This window comes from Spodoptera frugiperda, chromosome 11 (genome assembly GCF_023101765.2).
Source record: "Spodoptera frugiperda isolate SF20-4 chromosome 11, AGI-APGP_CSIRO_Sfru_2.0, whole genome shotgun sequence".
Lineage (NCBI taxonomy): Eukaryota > Metazoa > Arthropoda > Insecta > Lepidoptera > Noctuidae > Spodoptera > Spodoptera frugiperda.
The window spans coordinates 5,129,802-5,148,240 of record NC_064222.1 but is presented as its reverse complement, the minus strand read 5'-3'; the positions used below and the strand labels follow the sequence as shown (position 1 = coordinate 5,148,240).

The following is an 18,439-nucleotide window of genomic DNA, read 5'->3' as shown; positions in this document are numbered from 1 at the left end:
GCTAAACCGACACGAGACTGCTAAACACGTTGAACATCGAAATCATTATTGTTAGCTACTCAGTTCTACCTAATGTACCTATTATACCTAAGTATTATTTCCTACGTAGGCAATTTACTTAGCAATCAGTACAAACAAGGCACAAAGTACAATAGGCGTAGTTAGGCAGCCATTTTGAAAACTTGCGTGAAACGCATAATCACGGGTAGGTTAATTTTAGTTTAATTTTGTTTCGAAATTTGAAAGTTTCTTGAGAAAATAGGGTTGCCAGCTAAAAAATAAAATTTATCTGGTAAGCTATTCGTTAATTAATAGATTTTAAAGAAATGTTAATAAAATCAAAGTTTGTATCATTTGAAAAGTTTTGTACGAAATAAACTAGATTTTTGTATAATTTGCTAATAATAAAGGACAATACAATACTACTAATGCTATAACCTCAAAGTCACGATTATCCGCAGCTGCTGGAGACCACGTGACCAAAATGGTTGTTATTACGAATTAACACCAACCTTGAACCAAGTTCTGCGCACTTTCTAAACGTTAAAAGACCTATTTATGTCGTCAATAACGAGAATGAAGGAATTCAAGCCGTTTCCATAAACTAACTTGTGTATGTAGTTATAATTGCCTTAATGTTCTTCAGTACTTTAATGTTCTTGATTGAAAGAGGACGAGAACATTCTTGGTTATGGATAAATAATTTATTACCAATTTTGTACTATTTATATTCTACTTATGTCACTTTCAATAGTAATGTCAAATAACTATCTACTCCATCTTGTAGGCTGATAGGTGCGAATAGTTTTCCACAGCAAATACAATTTTAGAAGAGATTTTGTTTAATATTTTCGCAATGGTCATACTCCTGACGTGATCATAAACTCGGATAGAATTGTTCAGAATTAAAATCAATGTAGGTAATTCAAATTTTCCTTGAAATCATGCTAAGTATACATGTTACATAGAATCAAAACCCCAACTTTGTAGTAACAAGCTTACAATTTCGGAACCTGTTCCACGGATCAATTTTAAGATCCCAAGTTAAATTGTAAAAGCGATCCGAACAGACATTAAAGCCAAAAGTTTTGGCAGAATACGATGTTTCTAAAAGCTAACATGAAGCTCTACACTGGATATGCTCAAGGGTACAACATTAAACAAACGGAGTTTGAATCTGTAACTACGTAATCCAGACTCGCATAGACAAAGCAAACAAGCTCAATTTCGTGTAACAGAGCATTTTATTTAATCACTATTTAAAAAAATAAAAGACCATAAACAAAACTGAAAACCACAGATTGCTAAAAAAATCCAAATTCTGTCGAGGTGGTCCAAACTTGTAAACTTGTTCTCCCATAAAACTGATCACAATTTAATGATCTTGCATTTTAACTTTTTAAGACTTGAAAGTACCGAATCTCTTACCAGACTTACAAGAGATACTGCAACCGAATAAAAAAACCTCATTAAAACGCATTCACGTTCAATGTTTTTCTCTTTACCGTCCAATTAACAAACGCCGAAATTAAAACCAGTTTCGGCCCATTTAATTGGCAGGGAACCGTTATTGAATACCTACTTAGTATACACGTAGGTACATACACCAGTTTCCACGTTATCCAATTCGCAATGCCATCCAAGTTCGAATTTCGAATATTTACTTGTGTGGAGTATGGAGCGGCAACGTCGCGCGCACGGTCTGGCAACGCCGCACAGCCATATTTCGCTACCCGTCTCAAAGTGATCGGGCGAGATCAGCTGTACATTGCGCCTGTGTGAGTGTTTACTATAGAGAGTATGAGTTATGGGTGTTTGAGTGCGTAGGGACTGTATTCTGGATTGTGGGATTCTGCGGGTAGGGTACACATAGTACCTACTAAGTACATAGAATATTTTAAACAAGTAAATACCCATTACTCCCATTAGACATTTTTGTGACGATTGACCGAGCGTGAATACATAAACTCAGAAAAAATAGTCTGACTTAATTGAAGACAGATTACGCAGCACACACTAGCACTAAAAAGGACATTACTAATAGCGGTGTAATCGAACTACAAATTAGTAGTCGATTTGACGTAGAAAAACTAATTCAGTATGCGCACTCAATTTGTGGAGTTCGTATGTTTACGTCTATAAAACTAATTCGCATTTATAGCGCGGTCAGCCGTAACGTAAGGTTACAAAGTTTTTAGACAAAAGCCTAGAATTATAGCCATAAACTGTTAAAATTGAATTTATTTCCAGTTTTCCACATTTCGTTTTATTCAACCTTGAATACTTGTAAAAATCGACATCCGAAAAGTCAAATGAAAGTCGTTTGCAAGGGTTCGGTTATAAAAGACATTAAATCGTATTTTGCGAGCGAATAGCTCAATGAACGCTGACCGGCTTGTTTTAATTCAAAATCAATAGCTATTTCGATCGTGGCTCGCTCGGAAAATACAGACCTGACATAGCTGGCTAGACAGGGCTAGGTTTTTACATATTTTTGAGCAGAATTCATGTCCCATTTTTGTTTTGTTTACCTTCATCGAAGTTGAGCGTGTCTTTTATGAGCATATAAAGCTGAAAGGACAGAAAAAATACACAGACATACATGTTACTAGGTTTAGGTACCATAACTTAGTTTTTTTTTCGTCTACTTAGAAAAGTGCTGAGTTGAAACAGGCGATCATTCGATCAACCACTTCCAATGAAGTGTTCCCAATTCGAATTGAATTTTCGTTTCTGAAATTCTGCGTATCGATATAGTTGGTCTTCCAATTCTTTTCCAAAGAGATTCGTATCGAGAAATTAAATTAAGTCTTTGACTGCCAATTGACTAAAGGCAAATCCTCCGCTAACGTCGGTCACCGGTAACCACCACGGCGTTCAATGTGTTAAAGTATCGAACAGCATCAATATTTGCAATCATTATACCAATCACTGTACCATTATATCAGTTATAAGACTTCCACTGCTGAACATAGACCTCCTGTTGAGTTTCAGATGGGCTGTTAGAAGCTACCATTATACCTTTATAAACATAGTATCTATTACTAAAACTGGGACGTTTCCAGTTTCTATTCGGATGGTGTTATAAGCGTCTCCAGACGTCGGATACTCTCTTTATTTTCGGAAGTCAGGTCACAGCAGGTCGCAGCATAAAACAAGCACTTCTATTTAGAAATAAGGCCAGGTCAATGGTCTATTAGACTAATTGTTGGTACAATCGATGCGGCGGATATTTTCAGCCTTCCTTTGACCGCATTCCGGCTAAAAAATCAATAGTTTGGCATTAGGGCCGAGGACAAATGCGATTGTTGTTATTTACTGTGAACTGTGAACCTTGGTCAAGCATATTTACAAGTAAACAGTAACCAGATTACAAATTAACGTAATTTACTTACGAGCTTACATAATTTTCTGTTTTGTACGACGTTTTGTCGGTTAACGTCATCATAATTATCGAATTTACGATCGAAGACAAAGTCTGTGTTTGATTTACGAATTAACATTCGTGTGCCAAAAATATGTCTTTTTACAAAAGGGAATAGTACGTATAATACTAAAAAATCTTCAAAGAAGCGAGGCCACATAAATTGGAGTCAGTAACTGTCGCTCAAATAGTGTTGTTCGTTAACTAAGTCATTTGATATAGCGGGCGTCACCCGTAGCGCCTGGCGTTGGCACGACTCGCCGGCGTCATGCCATAACTGAGACTTACGAATGCGAAAAAAAAAACAAGTCTCAATGATCACAGACTAGATAGAAGATCGCAAACGTTAAAGACTTTATGTTCGATTTGATGGCGTATGTTAATGATTCAATCATATTACATTCATGATATAAAATTATGATTTATTTATCTGTCTTTGATGAAATGGTCGAGCTGTAAGAGAATAGTGTGTTTCTGGGCTTTTGGTTTTCAAAATACTCAGTTCAGCCGCTAGTTTAGTATCACAAAACTCGTAAAATACCAGGTGGTAGATGGATGTTGCCTTTAAAGGAAAAAGAGGAGGTGAATGCACCTCCAAACCAATAATAATGGAAATGAAATTGAAAAATTGAAATCTTCTGTCGACGATTTTATTGGCTTCATTATGCAACAATACTCCGAAGCGTCTGGGTGGACATTTCCAAGAATATTCCGTGCAATATTAATACGGCTTAATCATCAATAGCGCTGGAAACGTGTCCAACATTTTTAAGGACACGTGGTGATAAATTCTACGACAGCAAAAATGGTTACGTGTACAAAATTCATAGGAAACTGCGCAATACTGATATTTAACACGTTTTTAACACCTTAGCAAAGCCAAATGTGTGGATTATTGTGAACTGAAAAAGCTTACCAACAAGAATTACGTCTATTAGGTACGTACTAATGACTTTTCCGTAGTTTCACAACTGATCTATCGGAAAGGGAGAATTTTCAACCTCTTCTTGTGCCAATTCTACCAAAATATAGATTTTTTTTATAACCATAAAAAATAATCCGAGAAAAAGATGTAACGCGAAATATTAAAACAAATCACGTGTATGGAGTTATAAAGTTGAGTGTTAGCAAAAGTTTCAATGAAAGAGACCTTGGTAGACGCCCGGAGTCACGGCCAGTCGGCTTGCTCAATAGAAATCAGTTGTGTAACTGATAATAAACATTTATGTATTATTTAGTTCCTGAAATTAAGTCTAGACTGGAATTTAGACGCTTCATTTACGGCTGCCATGTAGAATATGTGTCTACGGACAAAGTAAGTGACACATTTTGTTGATTTTACATTTCGTAAAATGTGTTTTGTTAGAAAAATAACACGTTCTACTATTTCGTTTAATGAAATTATCGGTTTTAGCTGTCTTTCCTAGCTGATAGAATTTGTCTACATATGTAGCAAAAAAATCTCTAGTATCATTTTCAGATTTAGATTTCCACAGTTAGCTATCGGAACCTACAGATTACTAGGAACATTGCCTTGACATTCTGAACTATATACGTAGTTTATTTCATATCTTTTTGCACCATTTTTGTGACGATTATATCTATAAAATATAGTGCTATTTGTTCAAAAATATATCATAATATTTTGTACAAAATTTGCTTTTTGTGTGAAAATTTCGAACCATGTGTTATTTATGTTCTCATGTGTATGAAATATTTATTGGTTTTAATATGCAGTGTAATATGGTCACAAGAATTTATTGGTTTGGAAATACCAATATACATCTTGTCCATATATGGTTTAATGTTGCAAGAATTAAAGTAAAGAACGGATTAATTATAAAATTATAATATTCATATTTATTAACATTTTCTTACAAAATCATTGTCGACAATTTCTTATAATATTATCACATATTGTAACAATAAAGAATTTTAACTTCTAAAACATAGATCTATGAGTCTTATTTATAAAATCTTTTATGAGTCTTTTTGACATATGTAATTAACAACAATAACACAGTTCTAACTGTTTCAACGAAATGCTTTCAAATTGAACATTCAAATTACTTAAAGCTAGTTTTTTTTGGGACAAGCCCGCCACAACCGCCTTTACCGCTGCAACTCCCGTAAGCCAGGATCTACAGTAGATAACAACGATGAAAACATCGAAACACCGAAACGGTCCCTGGGACATGAGACTGTCTTGGATCCCGCAACGAAATAAATCAGAAAATATTATTAGAAGAGAAGAAAAAGATTAAAGCTACGTTTATGAAGTGGAACTGGGCTGGTCACGTCTGCCGCATGTCGGATGAGCGGTGGGCAAAACTCACTACTGAGTGGAGCCCGCTCAACGTCCACAGACGTCGCGGCAGGCCCAAAAGGAGATGGCGGGACGAACTCAACAGCTATGACAAGGATTGGCCGCAAAAAGCTTTAAACAGAAAGGAGTGAAAGGAAGGTAGGGAGGCCTTTGCCCTGCAGTGGGACGATCATGGCTGAAATCTAAATCTACGTTTGTGAACCACGACGTGTTCGCTTCAGAGGTTTGTCATCCGAGTTATCATCATCCTCTTCATTAGAAGACGTACCAGACTGACTGTTCCGACTGTCTTCCTGCTCACTATAACACTCAGTTTTAACAATAACAGGGGAGCAGTTTCTTTCCATCTCATCTCTGGAAGTCTCAGCATTATCCAAATTCTCTAGTTCAGTGTTAGCAAATAATTTCGCTAGCTGAATCTTCATTAGCGCTTGTTGTCTGCCTGAGAACGTTTTGAATGTACTGGAGTAACTGAGGAAGAGGAGGTCGGTCGCGTCTATTTCGTTCAGTCTTTTAGTTGAAGTTGCAGATGCAGTGTCTATGCTGTTTCTAACTTTCGTTAAAGTTTGGAATTTGAGTGTACTGTCGTCTTTGGAAGTAGTCAATGGCGCTAGGGGTGGTGGTGAGAGCGCCAACATCGACTGTAACTGTAACTCATCACGAACCGGCTTCTGAGGTTTCTCACAACTTTTTGTCGTTGTTGCTACTGCTTGTGAAGAATATGGTTTGTCATTTGCCGATTGATAAAAACTTCTTCTGTTCACTTGGTGTTTTTCTAAGAAACTTAAATGTGAAGCCCAGATGTATTCGATAGGTTTCTTGCCAGTTCTACGTTTTAATAGTTTCTTGTGCTTTATGTAACTGTCTCTTACTGTCTTCCATTTATGTCTGCAAGCCTCACCTAGAACGATCACAATAAATCCGTATTTTATAACCAGAATTTCGCGTTGTTATTGTACCTACTCACCTAATGTGTGAAATTCATTAGATAAGAATATCAGTATAAACAATAAATTCCATAATCTTTTCAATGAATTTACTTAGCAACTGAAAATTGGAAATAAAAATACATGTACTACTTACAAGATTCGTTCAATTCGCTTGCAATTGATTCCCACGTGGCATTTTTAAGGCTGGGGTTTTTGTAGTCTCTATGACTGATGTCGTAAAGGAATACGTTTTGTCTTACTAATTCAATTAATTTCCCCACGTCCATGATTAACTGCTATTCTTAATATTAATTTTGTCAGAATTATAAAATAAAATGTCCGGTAGCAGTGCGGGTTCCTCGAGCTGTATGCACAAGCAAACTGTTGGCGCTGGCGCTACGCTAGCGTCAGCGTGCCGTCGCGTCAGGCCCGCCCCGCCCCGCTCCGCTCGGCGCCATTGTTCGCTCACCCGCGGAGTTCGGCCGAACTTCGTAAACCTTCGGCAAGAGTCAACGTTGACGCGAGCGACGTTGCCAGACCGTTGCGACAAAGTATAAAGTCTAGCTTTGGCGACTAGAAAATAATTATTTTGTAGAAAACATGTAGGTACGTAAACGTAGGGTCAAAATGTGTAACCTAAATCACTTTCATTCAACCTTGACGTTGTAATTTAATTGTGTAACATTATTTATTCAATATTATAAATGCGTAAAACACATGTGTTACACTTTCACTGACAAACAACAGTACTGGGACCACTGGGCCAATTTTGAGTTCTTACAAGTTGAAACTAGGATTTTATTTCACTAGCGGTCAATGTTGCCATCCATAAAAAATCGAGAATAAAATAAATGCGAATTGAAACATTAAGATACTTCTTTGTTTAAGTAAATTTATTTTCGTAATGTAAGTAATTTATTTTCAATTAAAAACAAATTATTGCTCAATCCGGTTCCAAGTTTACAGATAAATACAACGAAACAGAAATAGTTGAACACCGTTCCAATTTCTGCGTGAAACGTATAAAATGAATGGCGATTAATAATTCAACGGATTTACTAGTATCACTCGGCCCGTTACCGAACGGTTTTATTCTGATAAAATGGTAAATAGGTAACACAGAGTTTGAACCACAGAATATATGTACTGCATTCATGTTTTACTTTTAATATAGGAAGGTAGAAGGTAGGTTTGAATAATTAGTATCTAATAGTATCTATCTACCTACACAATTATTAAATTAACAAGGAAATGTCTACCCTTTATTGTCAATCTAATCTAATTCTTAATTATTATTATCTGTACTACCTTCTTTTTGTGTGCGTAAGTGTTTACCGGAGGCTCAATTACCCCCCTTCCGAATCTTCACAATCCCCGATTCCCCAAAAATCCTTAAATTCCTAACCCCAAAAGGCCGGCAACGCACTTGTGTCCATGGACGGTGGCGATTGCCTACCATCAGGTGATCAGTCTGCTCGTTTACCGGCAATTTCATAAAAAAAGACTACAAACCAACCTATTGATTCACCTCACTTCTCCATACACTCAACTTTATACCATTAACATATAACCATTGACAATAAAGTCACAAGTAAACGTGTCTTATATTAAATTTAGAGGTTAGGTTTAGCGCAATGTGTCGTCATACTTCGTCATATCATTGAGGGTCGACGAACTACTGTTTACCTAAACTAGAGTAGTTAGCTAGTCGCCACATAGATACACTTTATAGAAAACACGATGTTTACAAACTAGAAGATAAAAAAAATGTTACGTCATTTCATTTCAAATGCATCCATTTTTAAAATGGTGAATAGAATTTGATTTGAGAATCTGTGGTAGTAAACAAAATCCCACCCAAAACATAAATGTGAAAGGATGCCAAGTTCGATAATATTGGAATGCTTCGCCTATAAAAGAAGTGAGATCTAAATAAGTACCAAGTTCCATACACAGACCTCAGTTAAAAATGATATAACAAGTTGGCAAGTTTTCACACACTTTGTTATAAACCTACTAAACGCAATGAGTCAAGTATATAATTTTCTATTAAAACTTGCCAAGTTATATCATTTTTAACTGAGGTCTGTGTATGGAACTTGGTACTTATTTAGATCTCACTTCTTTTATAGGCGAAGCATTCCAATATTATCGAACTTGGCATCCTTTCACATTTATGTTTTGGGTGGGATTTCATTTATTTTTGTAAGGTTTATTTTCTTTTTTTCTTATTTTACTTTACTTTGACTAAATACAAACCTTCGTAACGAATTTTAGATCGGTACGACCATTGGAAGATATAGATAATTTTTTTGTTTTAGTTCCTTAGGGGTATGAATTTACACCTTCATTATTTTTAAAACCGACTCACACTTGGCCATTTTCAGATTTTTTCCTTTACCTTGACCTAAAGACCTACCTCCATGCCAAATTTCAAGTCAATACGACTATTGGAAGTGGTCTAGGTTTTTGATGAGTGAGTGAGTGAGTCAGTCAGTGAGTGTATAGTAAAAATAGCGATTTTCTGACGTCAATATCTCAAGATCTACAATAGGTACATTAATGAAATTTTGTATTTTAGATAAGTAAGTAGATCTCGATAGATACTAGAAATTTCATATGCGTAGATAAAATAGATTTTGAGTTATAGGTGGGTCGAACTTGGCCCGAAATGGTTCGTGTAATATAACCCACGGCCGGTGTGTCGGTTTTTTTGCTCGAACTTGGCGGACACACTGCCGTGTGTCTAGATTTTGTCGATGTGTCGGAAACGTCAATACCGCCAATTCAATTTTTTTTAAAAGCGCTAGTGTTTTTGAATTATTATGCTTGTATTGTATTAAAGCGCTAGAATTACTGGGCTATTTTCAGTTTTTCGAAAAAAATTCTCAGTGGTAGCACGTAGTCTGGAAATGTGCCCGGTATATGGCAATAGGCTCACCACCTATTACAGGGGACTTACAACATAAATAGTGAAAAGTGGGTGTACAATTGTACATTGCGCACCTCTGCCTACCCCTTAGGGATTAAAAGCGTGACGATATGTATGTATGTATGTATGTATGTATGTATGTGTCTGTCTTACTTAGTTTAAAATCTTAGGCAGATATTGTAAATAAATATTCAAGCTAGGCAAGTAGGTAAATGTATTTGATAAAATAATTTATAATAGGGTATTTTATTAAATCTCTCATGAACACGCAACCTATCGCAGATGCGTCATCCAGATTGTGACCATTACAATGCAGAAATATATTTATTTAGGTTTTAATAAATCAGATTGTAAAGGACGTTGCAATATTGTATACTTTGTAATCAGACGATAAGTACAACATTATCAAATTCGGTCAAGCAGTTTTGTTACTAATGACATGTTTATTCTGAAGCAATTTCACTATTCAAACACTAATTAATATTTACCAGTAAATTAAATGTCGCAGTCGAAACAACGTCAAGTAAGATATTGTGGTAGAAATGAATTCATAATTAAAAAATAATTTGTTTCGTAATTAAAACCTTTGACAATTTGGCAGTTTTATGTACACGTTTTTATCGCACATAATTCGTTTAAATTAAACGGCATGTGTCATAGTAATTACATAATTTACGTAGAAATGTCGATGACGTCACGATACACCTGCTTTTTACTACTACAGTTCATATATGGGGAAAATAATAAAGACATTAAATTATGGTGTAGTTCGACGTAAACATACCTACACATTGACAGCTGTTACGCATGAACAATGGATCACAAACGCCCAAAGCCACATTAAATTAACAGTTCAAACAAATTGCATTAAAACAAAAGTCATAAATAATAAACTATTACAGGCCCTTACATAAGACCTTCGTATAAAAAAAGTATAATGAAAAAAGTTACGTTTTTTTTATCTGTGAGAATTTATTTATTTTTAATACTGGCTGTCTGGCTCAGCGTCCAGCCAGACGCAGAAAAAAAAACAACAAAATGTTATTATGATTCTGAATTTCATTTTGTTTTATTTATTTTTTACATTTATTTGTTCAGCCTGTGTAGCGCGTGTGGATAGACGGTTTTTCGTAAAAATAAACAGTACAGCGATGATAAAATAAAATCCACTCATAAAATTATGAAATAATATTATATATTTATGTATGACAAAACGCTTGCCAAAAACAGACATTGTTAAAATGGTTAGTAATTTCTTCTCCACACCACAGTCATCAAGAATTTTTGGGAATAGGATCTTCGGAATTCATTCTGGAACGAAAGGACATGGGATGAGGGGAGCATTGACAGAATGTTCAAACCAGTTATAAAAAAAATATGACAATGGCAATATTCTCGGTATAAATTGCTTGTACAATAACAAAAGTCCCGTTATAAAAGAATAGCCATTGGTAAGAGGGACCGTCTCTAACATAGCTTGGGTGCCGTGTCGCGTACCTACGTTGCCAGTTCGCAACAATACTAGCTCGGCTGACCGGTTCTACTGTATCCAATAGCCGACTAGCAGTAAAACTAAGATGAACAAACCAGCCGACAGTATTATTGTTTAATTGAATTTCCACTTGGAATCTTCGTGGAATGTCAACCAGCTAGCATAAAACAAGACCTACAATACTTATTACACGTAGAACTTTCTAGAAACTAATGAAATAGCACGTGTGTCCGATCTCCACATTGAATACGTTTCATTTCGAAAAGAATGTATTCAAAGGAATACCATTAACCGTGGCTGGAGATAAAATGGAAATGGACACAATTTTCAACGGAACTAAATTGAACGGAACCAATTTTCGTCGGATTCGATTGAAGCGTGCACACTGCACATGCACGGTACAGTCGTACAGAATGCAAGTTACAAGTGAATAAGTTAATTTTGGTACCGATGTCGATTCGACATACGTCTTCAAAACGTCCTGGGCTATTCTCGTTGCCTTCTTATAGTAATGTTGGGGGTTTAGCATCTATAGTGGGTATGTATGTGGGTTTAAGATGGTACCTGTGCATTGGCTGTGTCCGTTGCGAGTACTGCGCCATGGCTCGTGATGCGCAGCAGGCATGGCTAGGCGGCGCGCATGCCGCGGCGGGCGCGGCTCGCTAGCTGCGCGCCATACCGGCGCTACGTCGCACAACACACACAAACACGGATGCACACGACACACCACTGCACACGACCGACACGACCGACGACACTGCACCGATAACCTGCAGACAATACATTCAAGTTACAAAACTGTATTACTCCCTACGATATTTCAGCTCAATGATATTTCAGGGACAAACCAATAGACTCCAAATAGCCCCCAAACCCGATACATCTTTCCTAAATAAATTACACCTGGGGATTGAACTCTGGAGTTCAGTCTGACAGCCAAGCATCGATCACTAGACTGATGAGGTAGTTTCGTGTCAAAACTTTTCAGTGAGATGTCAACATTGAGTTATGAGGGCCTTGCATGCGCTAAATAAATAAAAATAAAAGGTCTTTCGATTCGCAAAGGAATTATGTTCGGTTCGGTGACTTTGTGCCGTAGTCAAAGACCTGTTTAAACTAATAAAAACTGAATGAATCACGGAACAGATTCCACCAGGTAGGCCAAACTAGTTAAGGTAAATTTTCCATAAAAAACGTATTAAAATGTCTATATTTCCATTAAGCACTAAAAGCCAGGCCATTTAAAATTATTGTTATAGATTTTCCTGCCTTTCACTCAGATTCTTGGATGACTCATACAAACCGCTTTGATATTTTTAAATGGCACCTGAATGCCGAAGTTGAGAACGGTTCCAAGATTCGGCAATCAGGTTTCCAAGTGCTAACCAAACTTGAAAAAAAAAAGAGCAGGTTTTTTGTTAGCATGCAGTTGAAGCATGGGAAATTTTGGAAGGATACAATATTCGATACTTGTGTTGTTCCTCCGGAAGGGATTCGTGGTTTATAAGAATAAACAAAGAATGCTATGTTTACTCAGTTTTAGTTAACTATTCACACAGTGATAATAAGTCCCGGTGTGGCTTGAAACTAGTCGAGTTTTTCTCGAACAGTTTACATAAGTAATCTGTTTTAATATTTCTCACGACAGTAATTAATTTATTATACAAATAGATGTTTTAAAATCCTTTACAAAGCTGTACCTATCTACTACAGCTTTAATAAAAACTGTCTACGTGGGCAGGTGAGGGAGAAACAGATAAGACGCAGTTGGCGCGAGTATTTTTAGCGTGAGCATTAGAACCTTGTTTATCGTAACGGCAAAATAACGGTGGCTAAGGTATTTCTATGGCGACGACATGAAAGGGGTTAGCAAGGGATTCTAAGAATATTGGTCATCTATTGATAGATCTAAAAGGAAAAGTAACGAATCCTAATATTGAAGATATAGCTATTGTTTGAAGTTTAAAGGAAGGTTTGCTTTTATAAATGTGTTCTGTGTTCATGGTAATTAGAAATCTAGCATTTCTACGAGATGGATTGTCTTCCGTCTGACGGATTGCCTGATTATAAATGATTACTTAATGGGGCCCATGGCCGTATTCAACTCTAGAGGAGTTACAGATGCGTTGTCAACTTTTCTAGTTTCCTATCCTCTCCTATTTTATCTAGTTTCCTTAAATTGGACATTTATTTTCTATCATTCTATAGCCAACTCAAAGACAAGACATGTCAAGCACTCAAGCGACAAATTAGGACTGTGCATGCAGAGCTCCGACACTGACATTCCACAAGGCGACACTTTGGCAATCCAATTACATAAACCAGTGGCGTCGTGTGTCCACGTGTTCACGGGTCATATTGCTGCCATCCAGTTTGTGTGTCGGACATTAGTCAGAAAGGTGAGCGGTGTTTTATAGTTTATACAGTTTGTACTAATGGTGCTCTGTGGAGGTACCTCTGGGTATAGTTTGTTAATGAAGTCATTACGACATGCAACACGGATTGCGGTTAGTAATCGCTACTGCAGGGTAGTATATGAAATTAGATATTGGTTATGTCATGAGAAGTTTTTTAAACCACATCTACAGCTTATGGTTTAATTAGGTTGATTACTTTTTAGGACAGCCCCTATAGTGCCCTTGAGATCTTATTAGAGATATTTCAGAAAGATCACGATGATTAAAGCTTCAAGTTTGCCTGAACCTTCGAGTATAATCTAAGAGTAGTACTGGGCAAATCGAATCTCGTCGTCATTCCAAGCATGGTGCAATAGAAGACCCGAGACCTAAATTCGCCGGGAGCCAAACGTCTAAGGTGTAGGCTACATCAAAATCAAGTTAAACTTCGGTCGATCGTACCCCGAACCGTAATAAAATTACCAACAGCGTTGCAAAATGGAACGCAAGAGAAATAGTGTGCCTAGATCCGAACCGAAATGAATTTTGGTGCTAAAATAACGAAGTGGTTGAATAACAGTTATAGCAAACCAATAATGGATATGGCTGGCAGGCTATAAAATATAGGTCTTTCAGTTGAAATCTAGGTCACATGCTATATAGGTAGGTAGTACGAACGAATTTCATTTTATTTGTGGCCATGTGATTGGGTTAATGGATCACGTATCTATATCGTTTCCCCCCTTTATAGGGTTGGTTCGCAGCTTATTGGAGCGTGATTTCAGAATTCTCTTTTTTAATATTGTACAGCACTTTGAAGTTCTATAGAACGGTAAAAAAGAATTCTACGAGGAGAAAGTTTCATGAGAAAAATCTAGGAAATTGTCATCGTAGTTAATTATTTTATTTTAAAAGGATAGATATACCGCCGTAGTTACTCAGAGTCATTTAATGGTTATTTAACCCAGTCCTTAGCGATTGTTTTCGATACAAAATCGTTACTAAGGAGTAGTTTAAGTAATTATTAAATGTCTCTAAGTGCGGCAGATAGACTGGTTTGGTGACACTTCCAATACGTTTTGCGATTTCTTAGCACAAAATGGCCGACTTGCACTAAGACATTATTTTACGCTAACACTACACACATGATAGTCTGTCTATAGCCTATAACAATCACAAGACCAAGACAGCTATCCTTATAACTAGTATAATCTAATTTCTGGTGTTAATATGTATTGAATGGAATGCAATCACCCGTCTACTCCCACAGGACACAGTTAATTTACTGTTGTGTTATGTATTATGCAATTGTGAGGCCTATTATCTCTAGAGAGTAGCGGATTAGGTAAACACCTCAAGTTAATTGAGGTTAGATAACCAAATATGTACAATAGAACCTTCTAGATGTTATTGGGTTTTTACGGAGTCTGCTAAACAGAATCGTACTACGCAACCTCCAACACCCTTCGGAAAACGAGAAGTGTTTTTAGAGATGATTAAAATTGATAAAAATCTCACTCCCTTTACATGGGACTTATACACACAAATGATGAAAAGTTCTTGTACATTGTATAGCGGCATTACGTGCCGCATAATGTGCACCTCTGCCTACCCTTTCGGGGATAAAAGGCGTGATGTTCTTTTTGATTTGATGAAATTGGTACTTTCCTTTCCATTATGATTTTTTTAATTAAGATCGGTGTTGGTGAACAATCTTACGGTCAGGCTGATGGAAAGCAATTAACTATCATAGGACTACGGATGGCGGCCGCAGCTGAATAAATGAGTATACAGTTTATTGCATAGACTAAAGATTTATCTAGCCAGGATGTTATTCAGACTGATTACTAAGTGCCAACTAAGCTGAATTAAAAAGTTGTTGATAATGATATTAAATACTTAATATCCGTACTCAGAGTAATTTAATAGTTACTTAACCCAGTCCTTAGCAATTGTTTTGGGAACAAAATCATTACTAAGGAATAGTTTAAGTAATCATTAAATGTCTATGAGTGCAACAGTAATTCCTTAGTAAGTTTAGCCAGTGATTCTGAAGACGACTGCCGAGCAAGGAGTTTCTGATTCAAATAAATTCTAGTAAAGGTAGGTTATGTTAGGCCTATATTCAGCATGCTAGATGATTATGAACTTAAGGAATAATTGCCCTAAATATACAGATTTCCAATCAGTCATTAAATAAGGTAGGTAATTTCCTTTCATTGCCAGTAACGATTTTGCAACTACGCCTGCTTATCGGCCTAGGTAAACGCAATACGTCTAGATATTTTGAAAACATTTTTAGTGGTCGTATGTGGTAGTTGTGTTAAGTATACAAACAGTGACTCATTATAGGTAGGTGGTTATTTCTACCTTCATACCAGGGCTGATGGAGGAATGAGGTTGAGACATGGATAGACTGATGCTAAGGTAACGGCAGCTAGTTAATATAAAAATGCTTTCACTAAAATGACTTGCTGTAAATGGGGAATCAGAATGAAACTACGATCAGCCAAAACCAATATCAGAGGGATTTTTTATAATGGAAAATAGACGCCTTTGTTCAGTCATGGACGTCTTACCGTTGATGATGATGAAGAATAGGTAATATTATCTCACAAAATTAATATTACAGGCAAAAGTTACAAAATTGCATTAACAGTGAGCACACATAAATAGATATCGTCACGGCCGTGTCCCTTTGAGGTAAGTTAGTTAACTAGTTAGTCTGTATGTTATAGTACTTGATTAGTATAAGTTTGGTAGTCATATTACACAATTCTGACATATATATGTACTTCTTCCAATTATTCATCTAGGTACATTCACCAGTCTCTTCCATGCATACTCGTAGATTTAGTAATCATATATAACGTCACGCCTTTAATCCCCGAAGGCATAGGCAGAGGTGCACATTATGGCACATAGTTAATGCCAATGTACACCTACATTTCACAATTTAGGTTTTAAGTCCCATGTAATAGGTGGTGAGCCTATTGTATATGTATATTTAGTAATCATTTATTTATAATCACAGCTAAACTACTATCATTATACCAATCACTATAACGACCTCCATGTTACAACCAGCCCCAGTCTCCCCTACTTTACTGGCTGAGCAGAAAGGATTATAAATTCGTCTCAGTCAGCGTCTGATGATGATAAATAAACGCAGACAGAAAATACGTTGTACCTAACTAGGTACAATAATAACTATATATACATACATATAACTATATGTGGTTATAACTACATAGATATTAACATTAAAATGGACACTGAGGGGAAGAAATTCTATGCAAAACGAATTATTTTATTCCAACTATCTTTTCTGTATTTTTAAAAAGAGGTCTTTTATTATATTTAAAACCCCGGGTTGTGTATTTCATCGTAAGAGAAGGGGACATCTTACAATACAGTAAATAAGGTAGGTATAGGTACTTAAAAAAACGTGAAATAGGTTTATGAGGATGGACGAACGAAAATTACTGTACGAATTTTGGTAAAATATTACATTTGAAATTGTGACTACCTATTTGGTAATAGATTCGATGATAAAATAATGAACTTAAAATAAATATCTGATTACGTCTTCGGCAAATAACATTTTCTAACTGGATTACATAGTGTTCCGCGGTTTCTGCCTACCCGCATGGCCGCATGGGACAAAGGCGTGTATTTATTATATCATAGGAATGTATCACATAGGATATTATTTCAATTAACACAGGCAGGTACATGTATCACCTACAATAATAAAATAAACAAAAACAGATTTATAAACTAGTGACTAAATGGATTTTCAAACTACTGCGTAATATAACTACGCAGTTATTTAGTGTTACGTACCTCGATAACAGTTATTAAATATGTTATTTTCAGTATGTACCTATATCTTGTGTAATAATACCTACATTAATTGTGTACTCAAATAACTAGTCTCATTTTTTTAAATACGTCACGCCTTTTTATTCCCGACGAGGTAGGCAGAGGTGCACATTACGGCACGTAATGCAGCTGTACAATGTACACCCACTTTTCACCATTTGTGTTGTAAATCCCATGTAATATAGTGATATGAATATAGTCGAAATGTAAGGTAGAATGAAATAAATAAAACGTAAGTAGATAACTCTTAAAATAAATGTGTACCTATTCTGAATGTTGCCTTTTCAATTTTATTAAGAATACAATAGGCTGTAATATTTTAGTCTACATAACTAGGTATTTCTATATAGTTAATTAATTTCCTTTTGGGGCTGTTTTTGTTTCTGCACTAAGAGGATATATGAAATATGAATGTAGCTACATAGTTTGTCATAATTAGGTAGTTTATATTTTGTACCTTGGTAGGTAGTAGGTACATTTACGTACATAAGTTATGTAACTATTTTTGAATATCCTTGTGCAAGACGCTTTTAGAAATGAGTTTAACTATTTCGTCTTCTAATAAGATTTTTACGCGACTGGCAAAAGGAGGGTAAGTTTAGTAATGGAAAAACTAGTTATACAGGTATAAACTTATTATAGCAAAGTAACACTAACAAAAATAAATACTTTTAAGTGCAATTTACATCAAGGTATGTATGAAAAAGCTAGCAGTAGCTGCGAAGAGCTGAAGAGTGAGCTCAGAGGCGTGCAATTGAAGAGGCCTATGTCCAGCAGTGGACGAGAACAAGCTGATGATGATAATGACGTGTTTAATTAGTTCATTACCTTTCATTCACTCAAAATACGTACAGGTTTAAAAATGGCGTACAAATATGTATAGTACAAAGGTTTAAAAAAATATATTTTCCCTGTAACATGAGTCAATGTACGGAAACTACCTACATCCTACATGTTTGCTATTGATACCTACTGGTAGAAATAAAGTAGATTTTTCTTGTAGAGGTCATTGTTGCTGTTAATTTAATTGGCAGATAATTTGCACGTATTTTATT

At 36.0% G+C, this 18,439-nt stretch overlaps 1 protein-coding gene across 1 annotated transcript; it reads right to left on the bottom strand.

The window, feature by feature from the left end:
* Positions 1 to 5,257: 5,257 nt before the first annotated feature.
* Positions 5,258 to 7,422, bottom strand: LOC118275047 (transcription factor Adf-1). The gene is made up of 2 exons (XM_035592891.2): positions 6,834 to 7,422; positions 5,258 to 6,651 (listed from the first exon to the last, which is right to left on the bottom strand). Exons 1-2 carry the CDS (start codon positions 6,964 to 6,966, stop codon positions 5,939 to 5,941), a joined length of 846 nt encoding a protein of 281 aa, XP_035448784.2. The 5' UTR covers positions 6,967 to 7,422; the 3' UTR covers positions 5,258 to 5,938.
* Positions 7,423 to 18,439: the final 11,017 nt, after the last annotated feature.

Excerpts from the sequence above, each read along its gene's own strand:
- LOC118275047 (XM_035592891.2), bottom strand. The coding sequence starts at position 6,966 with ATGGACGTGGGGAAATTAATTGAATTAGTAAGACAAAACGTATTCCTT. Across the intron at positions 6,652-6,833 it reads AAGCGAATTGAACGAATCTT|GTGAGGCTTGCAGACATAAA; the intron begins GTAAGTAGTACA and ends TGATCGTTCTAG.